The sequence below is a fragment of the Tachypleus tridentatus genome, chromosome 2 (genome assembly GCF_004210375.1).
Source record: "Tachypleus tridentatus isolate NWPU-2018 chromosome 2, ASM421037v1, whole genome shotgun sequence".
Classification (NCBI taxonomy): domain Eukaryota; kingdom Metazoa; phylum Arthropoda; class Merostomata; order Xiphosura; family Limulidae; genus Tachypleus; species Tachypleus tridentatus.
This window is the reverse complement of record NC_134826.1, coordinates 136,979,382-137,004,962: the sequence shown is the minus strand read 5'-3', so window position 1 is coordinate 137,004,962 and position 25,581 is coordinate 136,979,382. Positions and strand designations below refer to the sequence as shown.

Sequence of the window (25,581 nt, the reverse complement as noted above, 5' to 3'; positions counted from 1 at the left end):
TAATTAACGTAATTATCGCTGTAAGTAGATCTGATAATTAATGTTGGAACTTCTTTTTAAAGTCTTCCACAAATTTACGTATTCTGGGAGGTCTCTAACAACTGCAGGAAATACTCTTTTATTTTTCTAAACCTTTTTTCAGCGGGAGAAGGGAGAAGAGACGCCATTATGCCCCCTTTTTCAGTTTTTAATTTTTTATTTTTACACTTCACTGGAGTCTTTATTCGCTTGGTGTTTTCTATTTTTTGCTTCGTGAAGTTTTTTATGGTTCTTTTGCTAAGCCTCGCCAGTAGACGTTTTATTGACTTAGACCACCTACAATATTTTAATAGGATTTACCGCAAGGAGAAACGTAGAAATTTAACGTGTTTCACTCAACCTTTGCATTGAGGACTTTCTTGAAAAACTGGTGTTCGTGAAACGGTGTGATGATTAGTTACAGTGCTTATTTAATCCTTCGAGACATATCTGTAACAAGCACACTAAATGATGGCCCGCCATGGCCAGGTAGTTAAGGCACTCGACTCGTTATCTTAGGGTTTCGGGTTGAAGTTTCTGTCACACCAAACATGCTCGCTTTTTCAGCTGTGGGGATGTTATAATGTGACGGTCAGCCCTACTATTCGTTGGAAAAAGAGTAGCCCAAGAGTTGGTGGTGGGTGGTGATGACTAGCTGCCTTCTCTGTAGTCTTACACTGCTAAATTAGGGACGGCTAGCATAGATAACCCTCGAGTAGCTTTGCGCGAAATTCCAAACAAACCAAACCAGTAAATGATGCATCATTGTTACCACACTTAATTCGTTTATGAAGTAACTTGTGTGTAGTTGATGGTTGAATCATTTTACACAGATCATGTGTGAATATCACATTTCTTGCTCAGTTTTGCAAGTGTTTAATATTGAACCACGACGCTGATTAGTTATTGCACTGGAACTTTCTCATGAGGGCGCTACTGCGCTCTGATTTTGATGAATATTGACCGCTGGGTAAACCCAAGAAATTATACACGGCAATTTTCTTGATGTAAGTTAAAAGAGCTGCGTAAATGGTATGGAAAAAAAAATCTTCAGAGATTTAGGGATAGATGGACATCACTTAAACACTGTGTTTGGGAAAACTCTACAAGAGGTAATTTATAACAGTGTTGTGATAAGAAAGCTTGAGGAGTTAGGAAATAAGTGAATTTATGGCAAAACCAGGGCGAACAGGAATTTGAAAACAAGAGGGCTTAGGCTATAAACATCTGATATGAAGATAATTAGAATGTGATCAAGAATAAGCTTAGTTGTTGTTATTCCAATTAGAGAAACAAAAATGGACTCTAGATGGAAAGGATGATTGTGATACAATAGAAATTATACTGGGAGTCATTGATATTATAGAAATTCACGTTAATAAGTGTTTAATTGTGGTTAACTTTTAAAAAGCGGAGTGGGATGGTTATTTTTATAAATGGGTTAACTTACAGTCTATTGGGACTGGAGACAATAAAATTTGTAGCAAAGAGACTGAATTTATGTGAGCTACAATCAGGGATTTCAAGGTTAAGTTTTTAATTGGTATTTATTATAGGCCACTGACAAATTGAATAATGAGATTACAGTTGTTACTAATAAGAATGTTTATGTAATAGTTATAAAGAAATTCATCCGTGTCACACTTAAAATGATATAGAGCCGATGTTTCAGTTGATTTTCCAGTAACACAAGCTGATGAGAATGGTTACCCAGGGTACTGGATGTCAGACTGAATAAATAGAGGTAATATGTCTTGGTCAAGGACACAATGATATTTCCTGAGTGAACCCAGAACTCGTAATTTTTCGACTACGAGTCCATAGCACTAATCATTTTACCAGATGTGATAATTATGGTCGACTTTAATTTTAGACACATTTGCTGGGAATGTGTGGTATCGAGAAATGAGGGAAATGGATTTATTGAAGTGATTCATGATGGATTTCTGTGTCAACTGGTCAGAGAAGTCAGTTTAGATTTATTCTTAAACACTATTGAGAGGAGTTCATTGGTTAATTAAATTTCATCTTTGCAATATTAATTTTTTAGAAAGTCATGTTTTAGAACATGAGATAAGGCTTATCAGTTGTGAATTTGGATAATGTGTTAAGAGCTAGGTTGGTTTAGTCACTTAAAAAAACAATGAAATGTTAATCGTGGATATTCCACTTAATTGACATAGGACTGACATAGTTTGACGGTTGGGCCTTCGGCTCCAACCTGCTGGTTGCGCGTTCGAATCCATTCACTGAACATGCTACCACCTTTCATTTGTGGGTACGTTATGACGTGACTGTCAGTCCCGCCATTCGTTAGCCCAATAGTTGGTGATAAGTGATGCTTGTTTCGAATTTTGCGCAAAGCTACACTAGGGTTGTCTGTGCTCGCCATCCCTAATTTAGCAATGTAAGACTAGAGGGAAAGCAGCTAGTCATCATCACCCACCGCCAACTCTTGGGCTACTTTTTTACCAACGAATAGTGAAATTCATCATAACATTATAACGCCCCCAAAGCTGAAAGGGTGAGCATGTTTCGAGTAACGGGAATTCGAACCCGCGACCCTCAGATTACGAATCGTGCGCCCTACCCACCGAGTCATACTAGGCCCTGATGATAAATGGTTTTAGATACACGTGACTCTTTTAAGTATAATCTTAGCATCATGATTTATATAGCGCGAATATTAGTTATTTTTAGAAACGTTAGTTATGCCTTATTCGTTGATGTAACTGTTTACCAAACATTGATTGTGTAGTTCAGTTGTTCTGAATTGATGTATTGTTGCTCCAACATTATGAATTTTTCACGTTGTTTTAGTAGAGTATTATTTCATCATGATATCTAGTCATGTATACGACGTTCTAGAATAAGCGTTTCCGCCCTATAACGGGCTATATAGACAGTAAAAGGTAATAGAAGCTGATACGTTGTGGGTTGAAACACTCAGGTTTGTATAACTCCTTATTTGGTTTTTTATGATTTTCCATGAGAGCTGACTAGCTTGACATCGGGTTTTGGATTTTGCCTGATAGATGGGATGTCCTCAATCCTGATAGATGGGATGTCCACAATCCTGATAGATGGGATATCCTCAATCCTGATAGATGGGATGTCCTCGATCCTGATAGATGGGATATCCTCAACACATTACCACAGACATTATTCGTCATGACAATAAGTTGACAACCTGAACCGGTTACGGTTTGTTTGTTTGTTTTGGAATTTCGCACAAAGCTACTCGAGGGCTATCTGTGCTAGCCGTCCCTAATTTAGCAGTGTAAGACTAGAGGGAAGGCAGCTAGTCATCACCACCCACCGCCAACTCTTGGGCTACTCTTTTACCAACGAATAGTGGGATTGACCGTCACATTATACACCCCCACGGCTGGGAGGGCGAGCATGTTTAGCGCGACGGGGGCGCGAACCCGCGACCCTCGGATTACGAGTCGCACGCCTTACGCGCTAGGCCATGCCGGGCCTGCCCGGTTACGGTAATGCGATATATTATATAGAAGCGCACGTCGAAAACGTTTATTCACATAGATATGTTTAGAAGTGATTGACCGCCATATGAGTTTATCCATAAAGAGCATATGGTTGCGCTTTTTAAGAGTACAATTATCACGGATTTTATTGTAACAAGAGTAACGGAATAGTTCTTGTCAATTCTGTTGTAAAATAATCGATACCACTTGTGTAGACTTTGATGAAAATAGACAATTATTCAAAGTTCTGGATACAGCTGTGGTAACCAACAGTGTTTTCTCGTATACGTTTGACAAGTTTTAATATACTATTTTAAAACAAGTGAAGTGTGTTGTTCCTTTATACCCCGTAGTGGCACAGCGGTACGCCTGTGCACTTACAACGATAGAATCCGGGTTTCGATACTCGTGGTGGGTAGAACACAGGTAGCCCATTCTGTTTACTTTTGAACTAATTAACTTACTGTGTGTTTGTTATTGTAATTTATCGCCAACTAGTCCCATACACCTACTATAAAAATTCGGCCTCATACGTACTTAAATACCCGACAAACGGTGCTGGCTAGCGCAGACATTCAGCAAACAAAACTAAAGACATGAAGGGAAAAAAATCAAATATAAGTGCAATAATTATTCAGGTCTTCTCTATTTCTTCGGGTTTAGATGTCATCAGCAACAGCGAACAACAGTGTTTTTCTTGTTAGACTAATTAACTATCATCATCAGTTGCCATGATGCCAGGGTTTTATATATGTGGACGGGAACATTTTTACAGTAGGTGTCTGTAACTTGTTGGCGATAAATTGGAACAACAAACGGACAGCACACAATCCACTTGTTTTAAAATAATATATTAAAAACTAGTCAAAACATATGTACACAAACCTTTACACTAATCACTAATATAGGATACTAGAGTTGTATCTAAAACGAAATAATTATTTTTTCTTGTCAAAAATTGACACAGGCTAATTCAACTAGTTTAGAATCCTACTGACATAATGAAATATTTTTTCTTTACTATTTCCTACTATACATTCTGCGATAAATTCTCTTACAACTGTGGTAACTCACGTGATAACGTATCTAGAACTTCAAATAATTGATTTTTGTCAAAATCCGCCCCTTGACAAGATAAATTATTCTTCTTATTTCTGTTAAACTGTGAAATTCACTTCAAAATATCGCCACTTAGGGTTAAACTAACAATCATTCGCTCTGATATCACCTTCTCTAACTTGATGTTTTTTTGAGTTAACTCACGTGCGCTCGCTTGGTCGCTAACACACACACACACACACACACATTGCCCAACTGAGGAACTTTCTACTCGTCGCTACGATGTAACAATAGAAACGTAAGGCAACGAGAAAAATATACGATTCTTACCAAGTTACGTTACAAACGTTATTATAATATTATAACTATCGCCTTTAAAATAATCAACTTTTAACTAAATAGTCATTAAATATATGACTTAAATGAACTATACAATAACTTGCAGTAAACAGTTTTTTATATCCAACACGTGAATTGGAAATCCTTTCAGATTATCAGCTCAAATTAGGATTGGTCAGCAGACAGCCTCTGTGGAGCTTTGCGTGATTACCCTAAAATAACTGTTTGTTTTACTTGGTTAACTTCAGAATGGTACACAAATGGAAGATAACAATTTAAACAAAAAATAGTCCGTCATGCCCATGTGGTTAAGGCACTCGACTCATAATCTGAGGTTCAAGTGTTCGAATCCCCGTCAGACTAAACATGCCCGCCATTTCAGCCGTAGGAAAATTATAATGTACAGTCAATCCCACTATTCGTTGGTAAAAAGAGTAGCCCCTGAGTTAGCGGTGGGTGATGATGACTAGCTGTCTTCCCTCTAGTCTTACACTGTAAAGTTAGGGACGACTAGCGTATATAGCTCTTGTGTAGGCCCGGCATGGCCAAACGTGTTAAGGCGTGCGATTAGTAATCTGAGGGCCGCGGGTTCGCATCCCCTTCGCGCCAAACATGCTCGCCCTTTCAGCCGTGGGGGCGTTATAATGTGACGGTCAATCCCACTATTCGTTGGTAAAAGAGTAGCCCAAGAGTTGGTGGTTGGTGGTGATGACTAGCTGCCTTTTCTCTAGTCTTACACTGCTAAATTAGCGACGCCTAGCACAGATAGCCCTCGAGTAGCTTTGTGCGAAATTAGAAAAACAAAAAACAAAAAGCTCTCATGTAGCTTTGCGCGAAATTGATAAAACAAATAAACAGTAAAAACTAAACGTTACACAATTAAAACCAGTAGAAAGATATTTAAGATATTCTTTCTGTTGAATATCGTAGTTGTTGTTCATAACTGTGGTTATTTGTATTTTTAAATGACACTGAAATTGTGTAAGCATTGTATTTTTGTCTGTTTATTGTATACATGTATTTAGGCTTATGTGGCAGTCAGTTTCTCATTCCACTGGGTGTAATCAATTTCAACTTCGAGTGCTTATTGGTACATTTCTTTGTTACTAGTGACAACCGTTTAAATATTTTAAGTGAGAAACTGAAACTATGACAACTTCCTACAAATACAGAGATGCCAACCATTACGATTTGAGCGTAATTATTACGATTTTGGTATATACATTACGACTATACGCTCATACAGACAAATATTACGACTTGTTGCAACTCCCAAATTATTATATATTATATAGGCCTATACAATGAAGTGATAAATTGTTCCCCCAGGGCTTGAAAGGGGTGGAAAGAGAATTTCTAATGAGATACAAATAAATTTTGATAATAAATAAAAGACATAGTCCAAATGGCTTCTTGCGATAATCATGTTTGTGCTTGAAATGATAAAAAATATCTGTATCTCCGACGTCTACCAATAATTTGAGTGCGGTGCTTCTCCATACTGGGTACGAGGGGGAATCCATAGTTATGTCATCAGTGCTTGTCAGCCAATCAGCGCTCGCGTAGATGGGTATATCACGTTTTCTAAGCGGTATAGAAACACCAATGCGATCGTTCACAAGTTGGAAAAAAAAGGCCTCGTTCACCAGATTGTCTTGTTTCTGGCAAATCTAAAAGGACTAAAACTGTGAATCAAAAATATAGGAAAGAGTATAGTGCAAAGTATCCGATCATTGTATCAAAAGTCAGTGACAGTCATGCGTCTTGTACAGTTTGTCACATCGATTTTTCTGTGGCTCATGGCGGGATAAACGACTGTTCCAAACATACAAAATCGGTATCTCACCAACAAAAGGCTGAGGCGAAGACAAAAACGATGCAGATAACGACATTTATGAGTAATAATTCAGAATATGAAACCATAAATGCAGAAGTGATGTTCACGCAATTCGTCATTGCTCATAATTTACCCCTAGCTGTAGCCGATCATGCAGGACATCTATTCAGAAAAATGTTCCCAGACTCTGATATAGCGAAAAATATGGCTGTGCTAGAACCAAAACTACAGCCATTGTACAAATGTTGGGTTGTGAAGATGACAAAATGATTGTAAGCATACTTACTAACAGTGTTTACAGTTTAGCCACAGATGGATCCACAGACATGGATGACTCAAAACTGTATCCAGTGGTTGTACAATATCTTAACCCTTTGCTTGGAAAAATTGTTTGTTCTCTTTTGACAATGGTGGAATGGAAAGAAGCTTCAACGGGAGAGAATATTTTCAAGCTTTTGGACCACGAACTGACAAAGAGGAAAATTCCATGGGAAAACTGTCTTAGTTTTTCTTCAGACAATGCCTCAGTTATGTCTGATATAGGTAAAGGTGTGATGGGACACATCTCAAGACGACAGACTAGCATTTACTTCATGGGCTGTGCCTGTCACCTCATGAATATTGCTGTCCAGAAAGCTTCCAGAGAACTGCCCTGCTCAGTTTCTGATATATTGATAGATATCTACTATTTTCTGGACAAAAGTGCTAGCAGAAAACAACATTTCAAAGATTTTCAAGGATTGTATGACAAAGAAACAAGAAAAGTTCTACAACTTGTTAACACAAGATGACTATCACTTGGGGTGTGCCTCAACAGAATATTGGACATGTGGAAGCCATTAAAGAAGTATTTTCACTGTGAAAAGGAAAAACTAGATTCAAAAGGATGTAAATGTGCAGCTCAGTCAGGCAGCAAGACTAACAGTCAGGATATCCTCTCAGCCACACAAGGACACAGTCAAGACACCCTCTCAGCCACACAGGGACACAAGACAACAGTCTCCAAAAGCAGACAAAGACACATTTGATATAACTCAATATATGTCTTGAACTAAAGAAGGGACAATCAATGAAAAAAGAGAAGAAAACGAAAGCTAGCAAGGAAGTAACCAAGAAAAGTTATGTGCAGAGCAAGTTAGATAAGTTAACAGTTTTTTTGGACAACAAAATGAACGTGTTATTTTGTCTTTTTCTTCAGTCTGCAATTCCTCTATTTGAGCAAGCCAATTTGATATTGCAAAGAGAAGAACCTTGCATACACATTATGCATAGAACTCTGATTACACAAGTTAAAAATATACTTGTCAGATACATCAAGCCAGTGAAGGCAACATCACTGAACTTGACAACAACTATGAATCCTTACACCAATTTGATGAAGCAGTTACTATTGGAAATGCTGCCAAGGAATACATTGTTAAATATGAAAAGGACCTGACCTGATCAGCTTCTACACCAATATCAAGAAATGCTATATTGCAGCTACAAATTACATGATGAAACATTTCCCTCTAATTGATGAACTTCTGATTCACGCAGAAGTTGCTGATCCAAAACTGAAAGTCAGTAAAGATTTCTCTTCTCTACACTTCTTCACAGACAGGTATCCTGTCCTTGTCAATACACATGAGCACGACACTATTGACAAGTTGGAAGGGCAATATTTGAACTATCAAATTAATACTTTCTCAGAAACTGTCCTTCAGTTGAATGTTGACAAGTTTTGTGTTCAGCTGTCTTCAGTTGAGGATGGAAATGGTAACCAGACATATGACATTCTGTGTAGGGTTATTCTTGGAATTCTTACAATCTTCCATTCTCATGCTGACAGTGAAAGGATATTTAGTTTAGTGACTAAAAACAAAAGCAAGTTCAGACCAAACTTGAGCACCTCAGTTTTGAGCAGTATTATAACACACAAGATGTGTATGCAGTCAAATGGACAATGTTGTTATAACTCCTAACCATCCAGAGACATTCTCATGAAAGCAAAGGCTGCAACAGCTGCAAAACTATAACAATAAGCATCATAAACATGATATAAACTAGTCCTTACACAAAGGCTTTTTCTGCTTACTGTTTGTGCATGTTCAATGTTGTTTTACCAGTATGTTTGTTACTCAGAACTAAATAAAAGACATAATTTCAAAAGAATTTTTTAAAATTTATTTATTGAATACACAAAACACAGTCATAAATGAACAATCTATAGCAGTAATAAATAATAATAATATAATAATAAACAGCTTAGAGACATTGGTCAGGCCTAGTAGCCGCAAATGATAAAGGGCTCTGTCTACAATCATTACGCTCAGTCATTTAAAATAGTTGGCATCTCTGTAAATAATAAAAATACAATAGTCTCTGGCTCTTTCTTATAATGAGAGTGTTTAGCTAAGATACTAGACTTTATTTTTCTGGATGACTTGTACTTAGTGTTTAGATTAAATAGTAGTGACAACATACGTTGTCGTGCGTTGAAATATGGATGACTTTCAGTTGTTCTGTTTTTGGATAAATTAGTAGCCATACATTGAAATATGGGTGACCTTTTTTAGTTGTTCTGTTTTTGAATGAAATAGTAGTCATGCGTTGAAATATGGACGATTTTTTTAGTTCTATTTTTGAATGAAATAGTAGTCATACATTGAAATATGGACGACTTTTTAATTGTTCTATTTTTGAATGAAATAGTAGTCATGCGTTGAAATATGGACGATTTTTTTAGTTCTATTTTTGAATGAAATAGTAGTCATACATTGAAATATGGACGACTTTTTAATTGTTCTATTTTTGAATGAAAGAGTAGTCATGCGTTGAAATATGGACGACTTTTTTAATTGTTCTATTTTTTTTAATGAAGTAGTAGTCATACATTGAAATATGGACGACTTTTTTAATTGTTCTATTTTTGAATGAAATAGTAGTCATGCGTTGAAATATGGACGACTTTTTTAATTGTTCTATTTTTGAATGAAATAGTAGTTATACATTGAAATATGGACGACTTTTTTAATTGTTCTATTTTTGAATGAAATAGTAGTTATACATTGAAATATGGACGACTTTTTAATTGTTCTATTTTTTGAATGAAATAGTAGTCATACATTGAAATATGGACGACTTTTTAATTGTTCTATTTTTGAATGAAAGAGTAGTCATGCGTTGAAATATGGACGACTTTTTTAATTGTTCTATTTTTTTAATGAAGTAGTAGTCATACATTGAAATATGGACGACTTTTTTAATTGTTCTATTTTTGAATGAAATAGTAGTCATACATTGAAATATGGACGACTTTTTTAGTTGTTCTGTTTTTTTAATGAAGTAGTAGTCATACATTGAAATATGGACGACTTTTTTAATTGTTCTATTTTTGAATGAAATAGTAGTCATACATTGAAATATGGACGACTTTTTAATTGTTCTATTTTTTGAATGAAAGAGTAGTCATGCGTTGAAATATGGACAACTTTTTTAATTGTTCTATTTTTGAATGAAAGAGTAGTCATGCGTTGAAATATGGACAACTTTTTTAATTGTTCTATTTTTTTAATGAAATAGTAGTCATACATTGAAATATGGACGACTTTTTTAGTTGTTCTGTTTTTGGATAAAGTAGCAGTCATTCGTTGAAATATAAGTTGTACGTGCTTCTAAAGCATTATAAGAGTGGCAGTCAACCCTTCAGCGCGAATGATTGGGTGATGGTGACTGGTTACCCCTTCTCTAGTCAGTAGTTCAAAGTGACATATGGTAAGAGATAAACTTAGCAGCTCAGACACAAGTACAAAACACAAGTTCTTCTACGGGACCTCGTGTCTTCTACGAAACATTCAAATCTTCATAAATTGTGCACTACGTCTGTTCTACTGGAGACGAACTGCTTTTTAAAGTTTGCAAAACACGAGTGTATTACTGCTTGAGATTTAGTTATATTACGTGTTTCATATCTCTATCAATAAAAGCATTTATTCGAAAAGTTTGAAACTCGAAGAATAAACGTTCTCTCTACTTTAATTATATCTACGAAGCTCGTTTTCTTCTCTCTCTCTCTCTCTCTAAATAATCCTTTATAACACAGTATTGTGGCTGTTAAAGAGCACGTGAGGCAAGGGACAAGGCTGACAAAACCACAGCCTGGCTTAGTGAGCTGCTCGCAATTTCTCTGCACCTGATTCGTTGCTATGGTAACATTAATAGTAACCACGCCATCCTAACTTTTTTCGTGATCTCTGGCGGAAGAAGAAACTATGAAGGCTGAGTGAAGTTGGCGTTGAATTTGGTATATTTAATATAAAAAGAAGAAAAAGGTATATTGATCAAAGTGTTTGATCAAAACTTATACTGTGACGTCAGTCGTTTTAATACTAACGTACATTTTCGTCGTGATGTTGTGCACAGACGTCTATTTCTTTGTCCACTGTTTTTCCCGAATACAGGTAAAAATACATCTGCGAAATTTTAGATATTTAGTAAGATTCTCTGAGTAGCTTTGTCTGGCTTTTGTCAACGTCTGCTTGATACGCGATACCGGTTTAGTCGCATCCCGCGTGGTACCAGTTTAGTGACGTAGTATCAAAGTACTTATCTTAAATTTACCGCTTCTAACGATAAGCAGTGTCTGGTAGTTTCATCTCCTAACTTTATTAAATATTTGTTAAAAGTTACAAATTAAACGCTTTAATTCTAATGTTAACTAGAGGGCGCTTGACGTTAAGATCTGCGAAATAGGCCTAGAAACTTCTGAACTTCATTTCAGAAAATTTAGCAAGTTCGGTAAGTTTTAACAGACGACAAAACAATAAAGCTGTGAATAGGTTATATTCAGTATTGCGTTTTTATAAGCTCATGGTGAATAATGAACGAGTGTTTCCGTTATTCTGTGAAATATCTGATCGATAAGCCATGAAATTGTACGAGTTGTTTTGTTTTTTAACGTCACTCGTAGGGAGGTTAGTGCGGTATTTCATTATTCACACAAGTTACAATAGTGTAAAACATGAAGGAAACTTGTAGGAACGTTAGGGAACAAATGAAGTAACTTTTTGCGTGCACTGAGCCCTCTCAACGAAAGAACGTTACATTGTGATAGTTTGTTATGGTTAACAATGTACTTTCTAATCACAGTCTGTTTACTTATCACAGAAATAACGCTCATTATTATATTGTTGATTCTGCTATGCAGTGTTGAGTTATACCGCTGAAAACCGGGCTTCGATACCCGCAGATAGCCCATTGTGTAACTTTGTGCATAATTCTAAACAAACAAACATTCCTTCCTTATTATGATCTGAATGTTTGTTCTTTGTTGCGTTTCGACATGATGTTTTCGCACTTGATTAAGTTGTTCACGTTCATTTTTCTTAAAACTGTTCGTTTGTTTTAGCATAAAACCACACCGCGGAGAATCGAGCCTCGGATTTTAGCGTTTAGGACTTGCCGCTGACTCACAGGAAACTCTTCCTCAAATATGAACTTAGTCCTTGATATGGCAGTGTAGCGACAAGGACGGATACAGGGGTTTTGTTGGTGAGGGGACATAGGTGAGAGTGTTACAGGGGTTTTGTTGGTGAGGGGACATAGGTGAGAGTGTTGAAACCTCTTGAAATAATTTCATCTTCGTTATCAGGTCTAACAAAGCCCACCAGTTCTCTCAGATCTTCTCTGGATTCACCCCAGAGCTAAACTTTATATGAATTATTTGTGAATCTAATAGAGTGACGTATTATTGTAGTCACCCGCTAGTACAGCGGTAAGTCTACGGATTCACAACGCTAAAATCAGAGGTTCGATTACTCTCGGTGGGCTCAGCAGATAGCCCGATGTGGCTTTGTTATAAGAAAATACACACAAACACATTATTATTGTAGCTTGGATGCATAATCAGTGCCCGCATTTGATTCATGACGAACTGGTTGACTACGCAATACCATTATACATCCATTATATATACTTATAGTTAGGAAAATTATATTGCACACCCTTCGTTGAAAGAAACAAGAGATTTTATAACATTATGCATAAAAGCTAGTGTTTGCCAAAACGACCTCATTAAGATGAAGCTAAGCATATCTCCAGGCACCATTAACATGACAATACACAGACTTGACACCTATGAAGGCTCTTAAACGTCTTTGGACCCGGATATAACCTGAAGCTTAGCGCTCCCCGACCAAGAAACCGAGGATTCTTGGTTTAACGCCCTGTTGCTGCTGAAAGTCAGTACTTTGGGGTCGTAACTACAACAGTGACGGTCAAGTCCTATTATTCGGTCTGAGAGACATACCCAAGGTTAGCGGTGAGTGCTGCCGATCAGTTGTTCTCCTTCTAGATAATCCATGTAGCTTGTAGTAAAATTCTGAATTCAACAAACTTCTAGCCATCTCTCCAACTCAGCAGATGTTTTCTCCATAAAAACTGATTCAAATCTGGAATTACAGTGATTCCATGAAGCAGCAACAACCACTTCAGTGAAAACGTTACTTTGAATTAATATTACACGAACGTGACTTCACCACTTGTATACCATATATACAACTTACGAAACACCAGCAACTAATGTTCTGTGTTATGAGTTAACATATACATGGTTAAGATTTTTTTTTTTTTTATTGTCGGGCAAATCAGAAAATAATGAAATATTTCAAACACATTTCAACACATATTCTGTAAAAGTTTTCCATATGACTGTCTTGCGTCATTCCAATTATATGGTTTGCTGCAAGTTACAATTTTCCGTATTGAACTACAATCGCCTGCGAGTGATGTACATGCACCAACTTATAGAGAGGCGAAACGTGAAGAATTTCTCACTGCAACAGCTGGCGTAGTTTGAGACGAAAGCCAAATAGCTCGTGCATATTGGTCTGAAATAAATCACCATGACTTGTCACTTGTAAGAGAGGCTCGACATGGCCAGATGGTAAAGGTACTCGACTCGTAATCTGAGGGTCGCGGGTTCAAATCCTCGTTGCATCAAACATGCTCGCCCGTTCAGCTGTTGAGACGTTATAAAGTGACGGTCAATCCCACTATTCGTTGGTAAAAGAGTAGCCCAAGGGTTGGCGGTGGGTGGTGATAACTAGCTGCCTTCCCTCTAGTCTTACGCTGCTAATTTAGGGACGGCTACCGCAGATAGCCCTCGTATAGCTTTGCGCGAAATTCAAAAACAAACTATTACTAATTTGGGAGTAATAGGTTGTGCTGCCATCTGGTGTGTCTGAATTTTGAACTAAATAACGCTTCGTACACGATATCAAAGCGTTAGACGTTTCAAGAGCCGAAGCGCAGACTTGTCACATGCATTTAAATGTTTTTATTATATTTATTCAAATTTGGGTCCTTTGAACGTGAAGGCATAATTTTTGTATTGTCACGCCTTATTTTTACAGGCCTATGAAAAGCTATCCCTTCATATACCAGTAATATAAAGATACAAATATTTGTTTATGGTTAATTATTGCCGTTATTAATGTCCTCATACACTAAACAAACATATAAGCAATATGATGTATCGTTCGTAGAACGGCATGTAACATAACAGCTCATCAGTGTGGAATATTGTCTTTATTTTTTATGTTATTTCATAAGGATATTTTATCTCTTTTAACTCTCCCGTCCATTAAATAGCTCAACGGTAAGTGATTAGACTTACAATGCTTAAAATTGGATTTTGATACCAGTGGTGTACAGAGCACAGATAGCTAGCCCATTATGTTGCTTTGCACTTAACGGCAACCAGTTCTTGAGGTCTCTAGAGAGCAGGTCGTACGTTTTGCTTTTGTTTTAAGGGAATTGTCGTTATAAACCTGTGTGTTTGTTTTTATGACACGGGAACCAGTCTTAAAGAAATTTATGGCCTATGACAATGGTTCTCAAACTGTTCGCCTCGGTGCCCCAGGGCATCACGGGATATTTCAAATTTTCGAGGAAAACGCAGCGATATTGACATCTGTCGGACGTCACACGAAGTACTATCTCGAGGTAGTTCACAGTTTTAACATTAAATCGCACTACATTCATTTCGAGGGCGTTCTCGAATGTTTCAGGTATGTTTTTCTTTACTTGTACTTTTACTACGCCAGTGACTCTTCGAACTTTCTCGTTTATTTGATTTTGTATATAAATACCTGTCGATTCTTAGGGTCCATCTGTAATCAAAATAGCTGAAGGGTGTTGTGATGAAGTGTCTGCGCGGTCTAGTGAAGTTCAATGAATTATTTTGTTGATTTTTAGTCTTTGTGCAAAAATTTGTAAAGATTTTTGATTAATAAGAAGTGTAGGAGTGAAGAAATGGATGACGAACCACAAACCAGTGGTAAAGTTGTGAAGAAACGGAAACATCGAAACTATGACCATAGCTATCTAGATTTTGGTTTTACTTCAGTGGATGTCAATTATGAAGAATGTCCATAGTGTGTATTATGTCTAAAATTGTTGGCTTCAAAGTACATGCTTCCAAGTAAACTGAAACGTCACTTAGAGACCAGTCATCGTAACATGGACCGTAAATCTTGTGATTATTTTACCAAAAAGTTGAAATAATTGAAAGTACAAAAGTTACATTTTTGAAACAAACATCAGTACCAAGCAATGATTTGTTAGCATCCTACAAGGTGGCGCATAGAGTCGCGAAATGTAAAAAGCCTCACACCATTGCGGAAGAACTGATTTTACCGGCTGCAGTGAATATGGTGAATATTATGGTTGGTGAATCTGCGGGAAGACTGCTTTCAAAGGTGCCTATGTCCAACATTAGTATCAGTCGTAGAATCCAACACATGGCCAAAGACCTCGACCATCAGCTAATTGAGAAAATGAAAGGGAAGGCATTCGGGTTACAGCTAGACGGATAGTAACAAGGATGCTCATTTGATTTGCTATACACGATTCGTGGATGGTGACAAAGTTGTGGAAGACCTTCTCTTTTGTAAAAGTGTCATTGCAAGTACAAAGGCTCAGGACTTGTTTGAGATCCTTGACACTTTTATGTGTGAAAACAACTTAGTCTAGACTAAATGTGTTGGTATCTGTACCGATGGTGGTCGCTTTGTGTCCGGCTGTTGTGGAGCATTGCAAGCACTCGTACGAAGCAAAACTGTTGATGTACTGTGGACCCACTGCATAATCCACAGGGAAGTCCTTGCGTCAAAGCACCTGAGTCCTCCACTGAACCTAGTTCTGGAAAGTGTGTTGAAAGTGGTGAACTTTATAACAGAAGGCAAGGTTTTTTAAAAACTGTGTGAGGATATGGGATCTGAGCACGCATTTTGTTATACTATAGCTCGCGATGGCTTTCCCGTGGGAATGTACTGTTCCATGTGTTCGAATTACGACAGGAACTCTACTCTTGACTCGAAGAAGAAGAAAAAACGAATGTGCTAAAAACCTCTTGGATACTGATTTTTGGTCAAAATTAGCTCACCTGTGCGATCTCTTCGAAAAACTGAATGCTCTAAATCTCTCTCTGCAGGGAAGCAACACGTACATTATGAAACTCGCAGAGCAGGTTTCAGCCTTCAGAAAGAAGTTACTACTATGGAAAAGGAAAATTAATGAACATGGTAGCAAAGACCATTTTCCCCTGTTGCAACAGTTTGTTACATCCAATGAACTAAAATTTCTTTTTGAGGAGCACCTAATACAGCTCGGTGACTGGTTTGAAAAATGACTTTCCAGAAGATATGAATAAGTGTGAATGAATCCAAAACTCATTCAAGGCCAAGGATGCATCTGAATTTACCTCTGCAGAAAAATAAAATCTTACTGAGCTGTCTTGTGACAATACTTTAAACACAAAATATGGCAACCTGGAACGAACTAAGTTTTGGATATCAGTGAAAGATGAATATCCACCGCTAAGTGCTAAAGCTTAGCGAATCCTAATTCCATTTGTGACGTCATATCTCTGCGAAGCTGGGTTTTCGGCGGCTGCTGTTATAAAAAGCAAGTACCGCGCGAAAGTCAATGTGGAACAAGAAATAAGAGTGTCAGTGTCCAACACCCCATTATTTAAAAATGAAATGAAGTTATTGTCTTTACTTTAAATTTACATGTGTTATTCTTTCAAACGGTTACTAAGTTGTTAGGACATAAATACTTATTAAGTTTTAAGTTGTTTGGACCTAACTACTTAGTAAACAGAACTGTTAGGTTTTTCTTTTTGCCTAGGCCAGTGGTTCCCAACCTTTTTTATGCTCCGCACCCCTAACAAAATTTTAATATGTTCTCGCATCCCTTACAGTAATTATTTATTTGAGAATAAAGGTGAAGGTGGCCAAAACAAATGTTGGGAACCACTGGCCTAGTGGAACCGTGTAAAAATTGCTGAGACGTTAAAACGCCGTGAACCAAGAATGTTTGGGATACGCTGTTCTATGATTCAACCAGAAAGCGGTTAAGTGTGACAACAAGTTTAGTGATTCTTATAAAGCTGCTGCAACTAAACATGCTATTGTGGTTATCTTCTTCTCACGTGACTGTTGTCTGACCTTTAATCGTTTACTGTTCATTGAAAGAATAAAAAAAAAAAAAACTCCGAAAATCAATAATGCATGAGCGAACTACTTCTCGTAATGGATAAACAAAACTAAAGGAGCGATTTCTCCTCCTCGTGTATTTAGAGTGTGCGCAGACGTGACACCACTTTGTAGGTATAACTCCTCAGTTTTTCTGTTCTCTCTTGTTCTCTTTCCTTACGTTTCTGTACCAGTGCTTTTTGTCATTTTAAACCGGAGCCCTTCTTTCTGATGTGCTCCCTCCCTCGATATTTGAAAAACCGAAAACCACAACTTACCAATTGCGACATTCCTTTTTTAAAATTAAATTCTATTTTTAGTATTCAGGGGTGAATGACGAATCAGTGTATTGAATCGAGTGCTTACCAAAAAAATAAAGAAAGGTTACATTTTGAGGGTTAAATCGCGTGCTATAAATAGAACTGTGAACTTCTTAAAAGTATCATCCAGATCCGAGTATAAAAACTAAGGTGCAGACGTTCTTCAGACGTTCATATACATATTAATTAAGTCGTGCAGGTGCGATGCCTATCCGATACCAAGGGAAACTTTCCTACATCCTCAGACGCGTCTGCTCTTAAACGAATTGACCGAAACAAACCAAAATTGGCATGCCACCTTAGTAATCCAAAAAGCAACCTAATTCACATTAAGGCCCGGCATGGCCAGGTAGTTACGGCGCTCGACTCGTAATCCAAGGGTCGCGGGTTCGAATCACTGTCACATCAAACATGCTCGCCCTTTCAGCCGTGGAGGCGTTATAACGTGACGGTTAATCCCACTATTCATTGGTAAAAGAGTTGGCGGTGGGTGGTGATGACTAGCTGCCTTCCCTCTAGTCTTACTCTGCTAAATGAGGGACGGACAACGCAGATAGCCCTCGTGTAGCTTTCCGTGAAATTCAAACCAAAGCCCCTGCAATTTTAGAATGTACACTTTTGCATGTAAACTAATTACACATTTAAATAGTTTTAAAGACGAGTTTAAAAACAACTGTAGTCTTGTAAAAGATAACTATCGAAAGATTAAATAATAAAATTAATTATTAAATGATACTTTTTAGGACAAGTTCTACTGCTAAAAATAACAACCAAAATGCATGGGAACAGTACAAAATCGCGTGAAATGTTATTTCATGTTTACAAATTGTTTGTTTTTGAATTTCGCGCGAAACTACACGATGGCTATCTGTGCTAGCCGTCCCTAATTTAGCGGTGTAAGACTAGAGGAAAGGCAGCTAGTCATCACCACCCACCGCCAACTCTTGGGCTACTCTTTCACCAACGAATAGTGGGATTGACCATCATATTATGACGCCCCCGCGGCTGAAAGGGCGATCATGTTTGGTGCGACGGGGATTCGAACCCGCGACCCTCGGAGTACGAGTCGAACGCCTTAACCCACCTGGCCATGCCGGACCGTTTACAAATGGAGTACTGTTTATCTTAATTGTATATTAGCGTAATTTTTGTCAATTTTATCGTTTTCCCAACCAAGACATTCTTGTTGCATATTGTCTGCTTCGTTACCATGGTAACTCCTAATTACTGTAGTATCTTCAAGCGGCCATTTTGTAATTATAATATAGAAATGGTGTTATATGAAACCGAGTGTTGCGATCGCTTAGTCTTCAAAGCAAACGTCAGAAAACCATTTGCGCTGAATACAAATATCGAACGTTCTCAAAATAAAATCACATATAACGAGAGAATCCTGTGTGTGTATGTGCGTGTCTTTTTAGATAACGTAAGACAAACGAAACAGGAAACAAACAGATAAATATTTATAGCAACCCATCATGTTAAACAGTCACCCTGTTTCTCCTCTCACTAGTGCATCACACTACGACTGTATTGTACCACTATTCAATTCTGTTATCATTTTACTCATGATGCTGTTGTTTACTTGAGTATTGTCAAGGTGTGTCGACATTTTCAACACTACTGTCTCCCACGAATTAATATCCAGTCCCAGGAAAACACGTTAGCTAAGAAAAACATCAGTTTAACACAGAAATACAAAACCCTATAACCGGAGCGCTTTTCAAAGTTGCGTGTTTTCTTTCTTTCTGTTTTGTACAGTCAGAGAAAAAAATGAGAATAGAAAAACGATTTATCCTTATCATAATTATTATTATTGTATAGTGGCGTCATCTAGTGATTAGTCAACCCATTATCTAACATCAGTGCCGTGCTACGTACAATCTGTGTACAAAACTGGTCGCACACACAAGCAGATAAGCGTAGTTCAATGAATTTTATCATCCTGTATAGTAAAAAAAACAAACCAAAACCTTCAATCACGTGCCATTTATATCAGAAATGTTAACTTTGTCGGTGTGCATAAGAACATTTTTAATATATGAAAAATTCATCCTTCACTGATAACTCAGAAGGAGTTGTATTATTTAAACATTTAAGCGTGATTTTGATTTATAATTTTTTTCAGAACCCGCCGGTACAGAGTCCTTTAAGTCAAATTCAGCCTAACGAAGGCATGCCGCCAGGTGTCCCCATGGGACCAGCAGGGTTTTTCCCCGTAAGTATTAAAAATTAAATGAAAGTTAGAAATGTTTTGTTTACAGTGTATATCATGGTGTGTAAGGATGTACCAATATAAGTAGATAATATTACTTATATGTAATACAAATGTTATATCAATGCTGAATGGAAGGAGACTTTAAGAAAATTGTGGACGTTACAATAAAAGCAGCAAAACCTAAGTTGTAAGTTAGTAAAGTAGGCTTAGCGTTTGTTGTTCTATGAAAGGGTAAGTATTGATAACGGTAATGGTTGATTGTACAATAAATATATTAGCAGAAACCTAACACTGTTTCATGTTGAACATACACATCTGCTGCTACGTCACAGTCTGTTTGTATAAAGGTGAATACTTTGATGATACATTCGGAAAGATTTCTTATGATGGTTTGTGTCTCGTTACGTACCATTCTGACAATATTTCACTGTTTGTCCTTCGTTACGTACCATTCTGACAATATTTCACTGTTTGTCTCTCGTTACGTACCATTCTGACAATATTTTACGGTTTGTCCCTCGTTACGTACCATTCTGACAATATTTTACGGTTTGTCCCTCGTTACGTACCATTCTGACAATATTTTACGGTTTGTCCCTCGTTACGTACCATTCTGACAATATTTCACGTTTTGTTCCTCGTTGCGTACCATTCCGACAATATTTCACGTTTTGTCCCTCGTTACGTACCATTCTGACAATATTTCACGTTTTGTCCCTCGTTACGTACCATTCTGACAATATTTCACGTTTTGTTCCTCGTTACGTACCATTCTGACAATATTTCACGTTTTGTCCCTCGTTACGTACCATTCTGACAATATTTCACGTTTTGTCCCTCGTTACGTACCATTCTGACAATATTTCACGTTTTGTCCCTCGTTGCATACCATTCTGACAATATTTCACGTTTTGTCCCTCGTTACGTACCATTCCGACAATATTTCACGTTTTGTCCCTCGTTACGTACCATTCTGACAATATTTCACGTTTTGTCCCTCGTTACGTACCATTCTGACAATATTTCACGTTTTGTCCCTCGTTGCATACCATTCTGACAATATTTCACGTTTTGTCCCTCGTTACGTACCATTCTGACAATATTTCACGTTTTGTCCCTCGTTGCATACCATTCCGACAATATTTCACGTTTTGTCCCTCGTTACGTACCATTCTGACAATATTTCACGTTTTGTCCCTCGTTACGTACCATTCCGACAATATTTCACGTTTTGTTCCTCGTTGCGTACCATTCTGACAATATTTCACGGTTTGTCCCTCGTTACGTACCATTCTGACAATATTTCACGTTTTGTCCCTCGTTACGTACCATTCTGACAATATTTCACGTTTTGTCCCTCGTTGCATACCATTCTGACAATAATTCACGTTTTGTCCCTCGTTGCATACCATTCTGACAATATTTCACGTTTTGTCCCTCGTTACGTACCATTCTGACAATATTTCACGTTTTGTTCCTCGTTGCGTACCATTCTGACAATATTTCACGGTTTGTCCCTCGTTACGTACCATTCTGACAATATTTCACGGTTTGTCCCTCGTTACGTACCATTCTGACATTTTTTCACGGTGTGTCCCTCGTTACGCACCATTCTGACAATATTTCACGGTTTGTCCCTCGTTACGTACCATTCTGACAATATTTAACGGTTTGTCCCTCGTTACGTACCTTTTAGATAATACTGCACAATCTCTCCGTCGTTACATATACAAACGAAACTAGTATCAGTTTCTCTTGTAATGTACCATAGAAACTAGGTTTCAACTGACCCTATCACTGATTGCATAACATACAAAGGAGTGTTCAGTCATTCCCAGGAAAGATTATTATTGTTATTTTTATATGAAGTTACTAACAATGAACAGATTATGTAATAGATGTTTAGTCTGGTGACCTAATAGTCACTCTAGACAATCGGAGGACCCAGTTTAATCTGGGAACCTAATAGTCACTCTAGACAATCGGAGGACCCAGTTTAATCTGGGAACCTAATAGTCACTTTAGACGACCAGAGGACTCAGATAGTCTGGTGACTTAATAGTCACGTTAGACGACCAGAGGACCCAGTTTAGTCTGGAAACCTAATAGTCACTTTAGACGACTAGATGACTCAGTTCCGTTTGGTTATCTCTTACTCATTTTAGACGGCCGGAGGATCCAGTTTAGTCTGGTGACCTAATATTCATTTTAGACAGCCGGAGGACCCAGTTTTGTCTGGTTATCTAATACTCACTTCAGATAGCCTGAAAACACAGTTTACTTTTTGAGATAATGCTCTCACTTTGAATATTTGGAGAACCAGTTTAGTTTATAAATATCAATGACAGTATAACGCAATGTGAAAGTTTGATAAAATTATGCCATTCTGCTACTCACAATATTCCAAATTATATTTTCTAAATACTTGGCTTAAAATTTAACATCGTTGTTACAGACTTGGTAAAGACGTTAACCCTGTCAAAATAAGACATGGTTTGATTTACATTTCACGTGTTGTGATTTAAGCTGCTCATCCACCGTATGCCATAATTAGTGGTTTCACTTCTATTATCCTACATTCGTGAGGAACATTTTATGGAGACTCAGGTTTTGTGAGATCATTTAAGATTTGGATATCTTATATAATTAAACAAACATAATGTGGGGAGTCAAAAGAGTGATTTGTTGATAACGGAAAGGGCATGGCCTAGCGCGTAAGGCGTGCGACTCGTAATCCGAGGGTCGCGGGTTCGTGCCCGCGTCGCGCCAAACATGCTCGCCCTCCCAGCCGTGGGGGCGTTATAATGTTACGGTCAATCCCACTATTCGTTGGTAAAAGAGTAGCCCAAGAGTTGGCGGTGGGTGATGATGACTAGCTGCCTTCCCTCTAGTCTTACACTGCTAAATTAGGGACGGCTAGCACAGATAGCCCTCGAGTAGCTTTGTGCGAAATTCCAAAACTAACTAACTAACTGATAACGGAAAGAAACTTCAACAAAACAACAGTTGTGGCAGCTTTTACTATACTGCAGCTATTATAGCGAGTACCAGTTTTTATCTTAATGATATTGAATCTAAGATCTAAAACGATTTTAATATGGAGATAAGTCACGTGATAACCACAGCTTATATAAAATCGCGGTGAAATGGATGAATCAGAACTACATTGTTTGACTTTTACGTGGATAGTGTGATGTCACATAAAACTGAAAATCTTTTGGGAAAGATATGCGACAGCCATTTCCGATACAACATATCAATACACCTAGGTCATAAAGCTGTGTTCATATCAAGGCTTTGGAATACTAAACATGGATAAATTGTGAAACAAAGATATCAACCAACTTTGGAAACCAGACCCGTCAAGAAAGAGACCTATAACAGTTTGTATTCCAACAGTTGTTATCAAGTTGTGGCACCTTGTAACCCAAAGATCAGTGGAGGTGAAACTGTTCATGCCCCAGTGCCCCATATCTTGGTTTGGAAGAGTTACTTAATCTCGTGTACACAAGCCACTTCCACGATATATTTATTCAACCGTTTCGTGCCTCTAACAAATGGAGAATGAAACGGGACATTCGTATTATTCCACACAAAGACATACTGGTCAAGTCGCTTGATGCATCGCCTATGGTTTTCCTTGCGATCGAACTTTTGAAATGGACACTGAGAAACCGTCGTCCTCATGTAAATGGTTTATGGGAAACATTCAGGCAAGGGTGGTGTACTTTGAACATGACAATCTTATATAAAGCCTTTTGCAGTGGAAATTATGCTGTTGACAGCGCATAATTAGATGAGACAGTATGGACTATGACTATGTGGTGAGACTCCAAAATCGTTTTGCTATAAAATACACAAATTTTTTAATCATATGTTACGTATTTGTATGTATTTTTTCTATTAAGTAATGTTTTTACCAATAGAAAAATAAATCCGAATGTTTTATAAGATGCGTTATCACTCATCTTTAGAAATGTGTTACTCGCTTGTTTCAGTGTTGAATAAACTATTCGCATTTAGTTTGCTTACATTCAACCAAACACATTTGTGTTCATTATGTAATCCTGTGTTCCTGTGTTATTGGTATACGTTTTAAAGTTCAAATGTAATAACACTAATTATTTCCAAATTTGCTATCTATAATTTTCATTTTTCATTATTACTTATTCACATATTGGTCGAGCGCGGTTTAATGGTTAGTATGCTGTACTGTGAATGCGATAACCCATGGTTCGTGTCTCGTTGCTGCAGTATCACGTTTCGCAGTTTGGGTGCGTGAGTGAGTTATAAACACTGATAGTTAAACTCTACCATTTGATTAGACTAAACGTTCAATTCTGTTGATTTGGTGTTGTTTTTTTAGTCTACCAGCTCAATATTGCTCCCCAGTGACGCCATCAGTATATGTCTACGGACTTAAAATGTTAGAAATCGGGTTTCTATACTCGTGGAGAGCAGAGCACAGATAGGTCATTGTGTAGTTCTGTACTAACTTCAAACAAACAGTTGAGAATTAGGAGCGATTAGCGCATAGTGGGCTTACAGGAAAATTATTTACATTAGTAGTTGACCTGACATGACTATCACTAGGTGGTTAGGGCGCTCAACTCGCAACCTGCGGATCACGTCAAACATACTGAAAGTAACTTAACTTCATTTAAAACTCACACTATATAAATTATGTAAATCATGATTCTAACATTACATTTAAAACAGTCTTGTATATCTAACACTATCCATCAGACGCTCGATTCATAATCTGAGGGTAGCGGGTTCGAATTTCTGTCATTCGAAACATGCTCGCCCTTTCAGCCGTGGAAGCGTTATAATGTTCCGGTCAATCCCATTATTCGTTGGTAAAAGAGTAGCTCAAGAGTTGGCAGTGGGTGGTGATGACTAGCTGCCTTCTCTCTAGTCTAAATTAGGGACGGCTAGCGCAGATAGCCCTCGATTAGTTTTTGCGCGAAATAAAAAAACAAAAACAAAAAAACAAAGGATACACTATTATATAAAGGATTCAAATTTCAAATGGTTCTAAGTTTGTTTTTTAGGTTTTAGTTGCTTACATTACTTGATAATCTATTTTATTTTCAAGTACAAATAGTTTAAAACTTTTTAACATTTTGTTATTTTTTAAAGTAAATAAATGTGTTCATATTTGATTTTTTTCATGTTTTAGAATATAAATTCAGTAATACATGACAACGAAAGATGGCGCCACGTATAAATCAGTCAGCGAATATGTAGCCTACAGTGGAAGGAGAAATTATTAATGTGTACTTCAAATGTCTTCTGTGCGTTTTTCTCTTTAAAAACGAACATAACTTCAGTAATGCCAAAGTTTGAACAAAATAGTATTCTTAAAGGAACGATGTTTAGATTAATTTGATATTGTTGTTTTAACGTTTGTTTTCCAGTTTTAGTTTTCCCGAAACATATGTTTCATAAACTTACCCTCATAGTAAGTTGTATACGATATTAGTTACATATATGAAAGACTAAGTCCAGCCTGTTGGTAATTTTACTTAAGAAATTAAAGAGAAACATAGAATTTTGACCTTTTAAAACTTTTTGAGCTAATTTCGCCCGATTACGGTTAGTTTCAGTTCAAATCGACAGTTGTTGTGAAGTCTTCACAACGGTTTTACACTATACAAATGATTAGGTCCTCAAAGGTAACTTTAAGATTCATATGTAGGTAATAGGGCTCAGTATTTAATTTATCCTGTTATTAAAGTCAAAATTAATTACACATGAATTGTGTAAAAAAACTCTGTAA

General features: G+C 37.3%; 1 protein-coding gene across 19 annotated transcripts in view; it reads left to right on the top strand.

Moving 5' to 3' along the window:
* The window catches only part of LOC143245209 (single-stranded DNA-binding protein 3-like), a 157,914-nt gene that overhangs the window by 75,023 nt on the left and 57,310 nt on the right, over positions 1-25,581 (top strand). For all 19 annotated transcript variants that reach the window (XM_076491297.1, XM_076491295.1, XM_076491286.1 and 16 more), the window contains one exon: positions 19,710-19,799. In XM_076491297.1, coding sequence (XP_076347412.1) covers positions 19,710-19,799 — 90 coding nt within the window. The remainder of the gene's footprint in view (positions 1-19,709; positions 19,800-25,581) is intronic.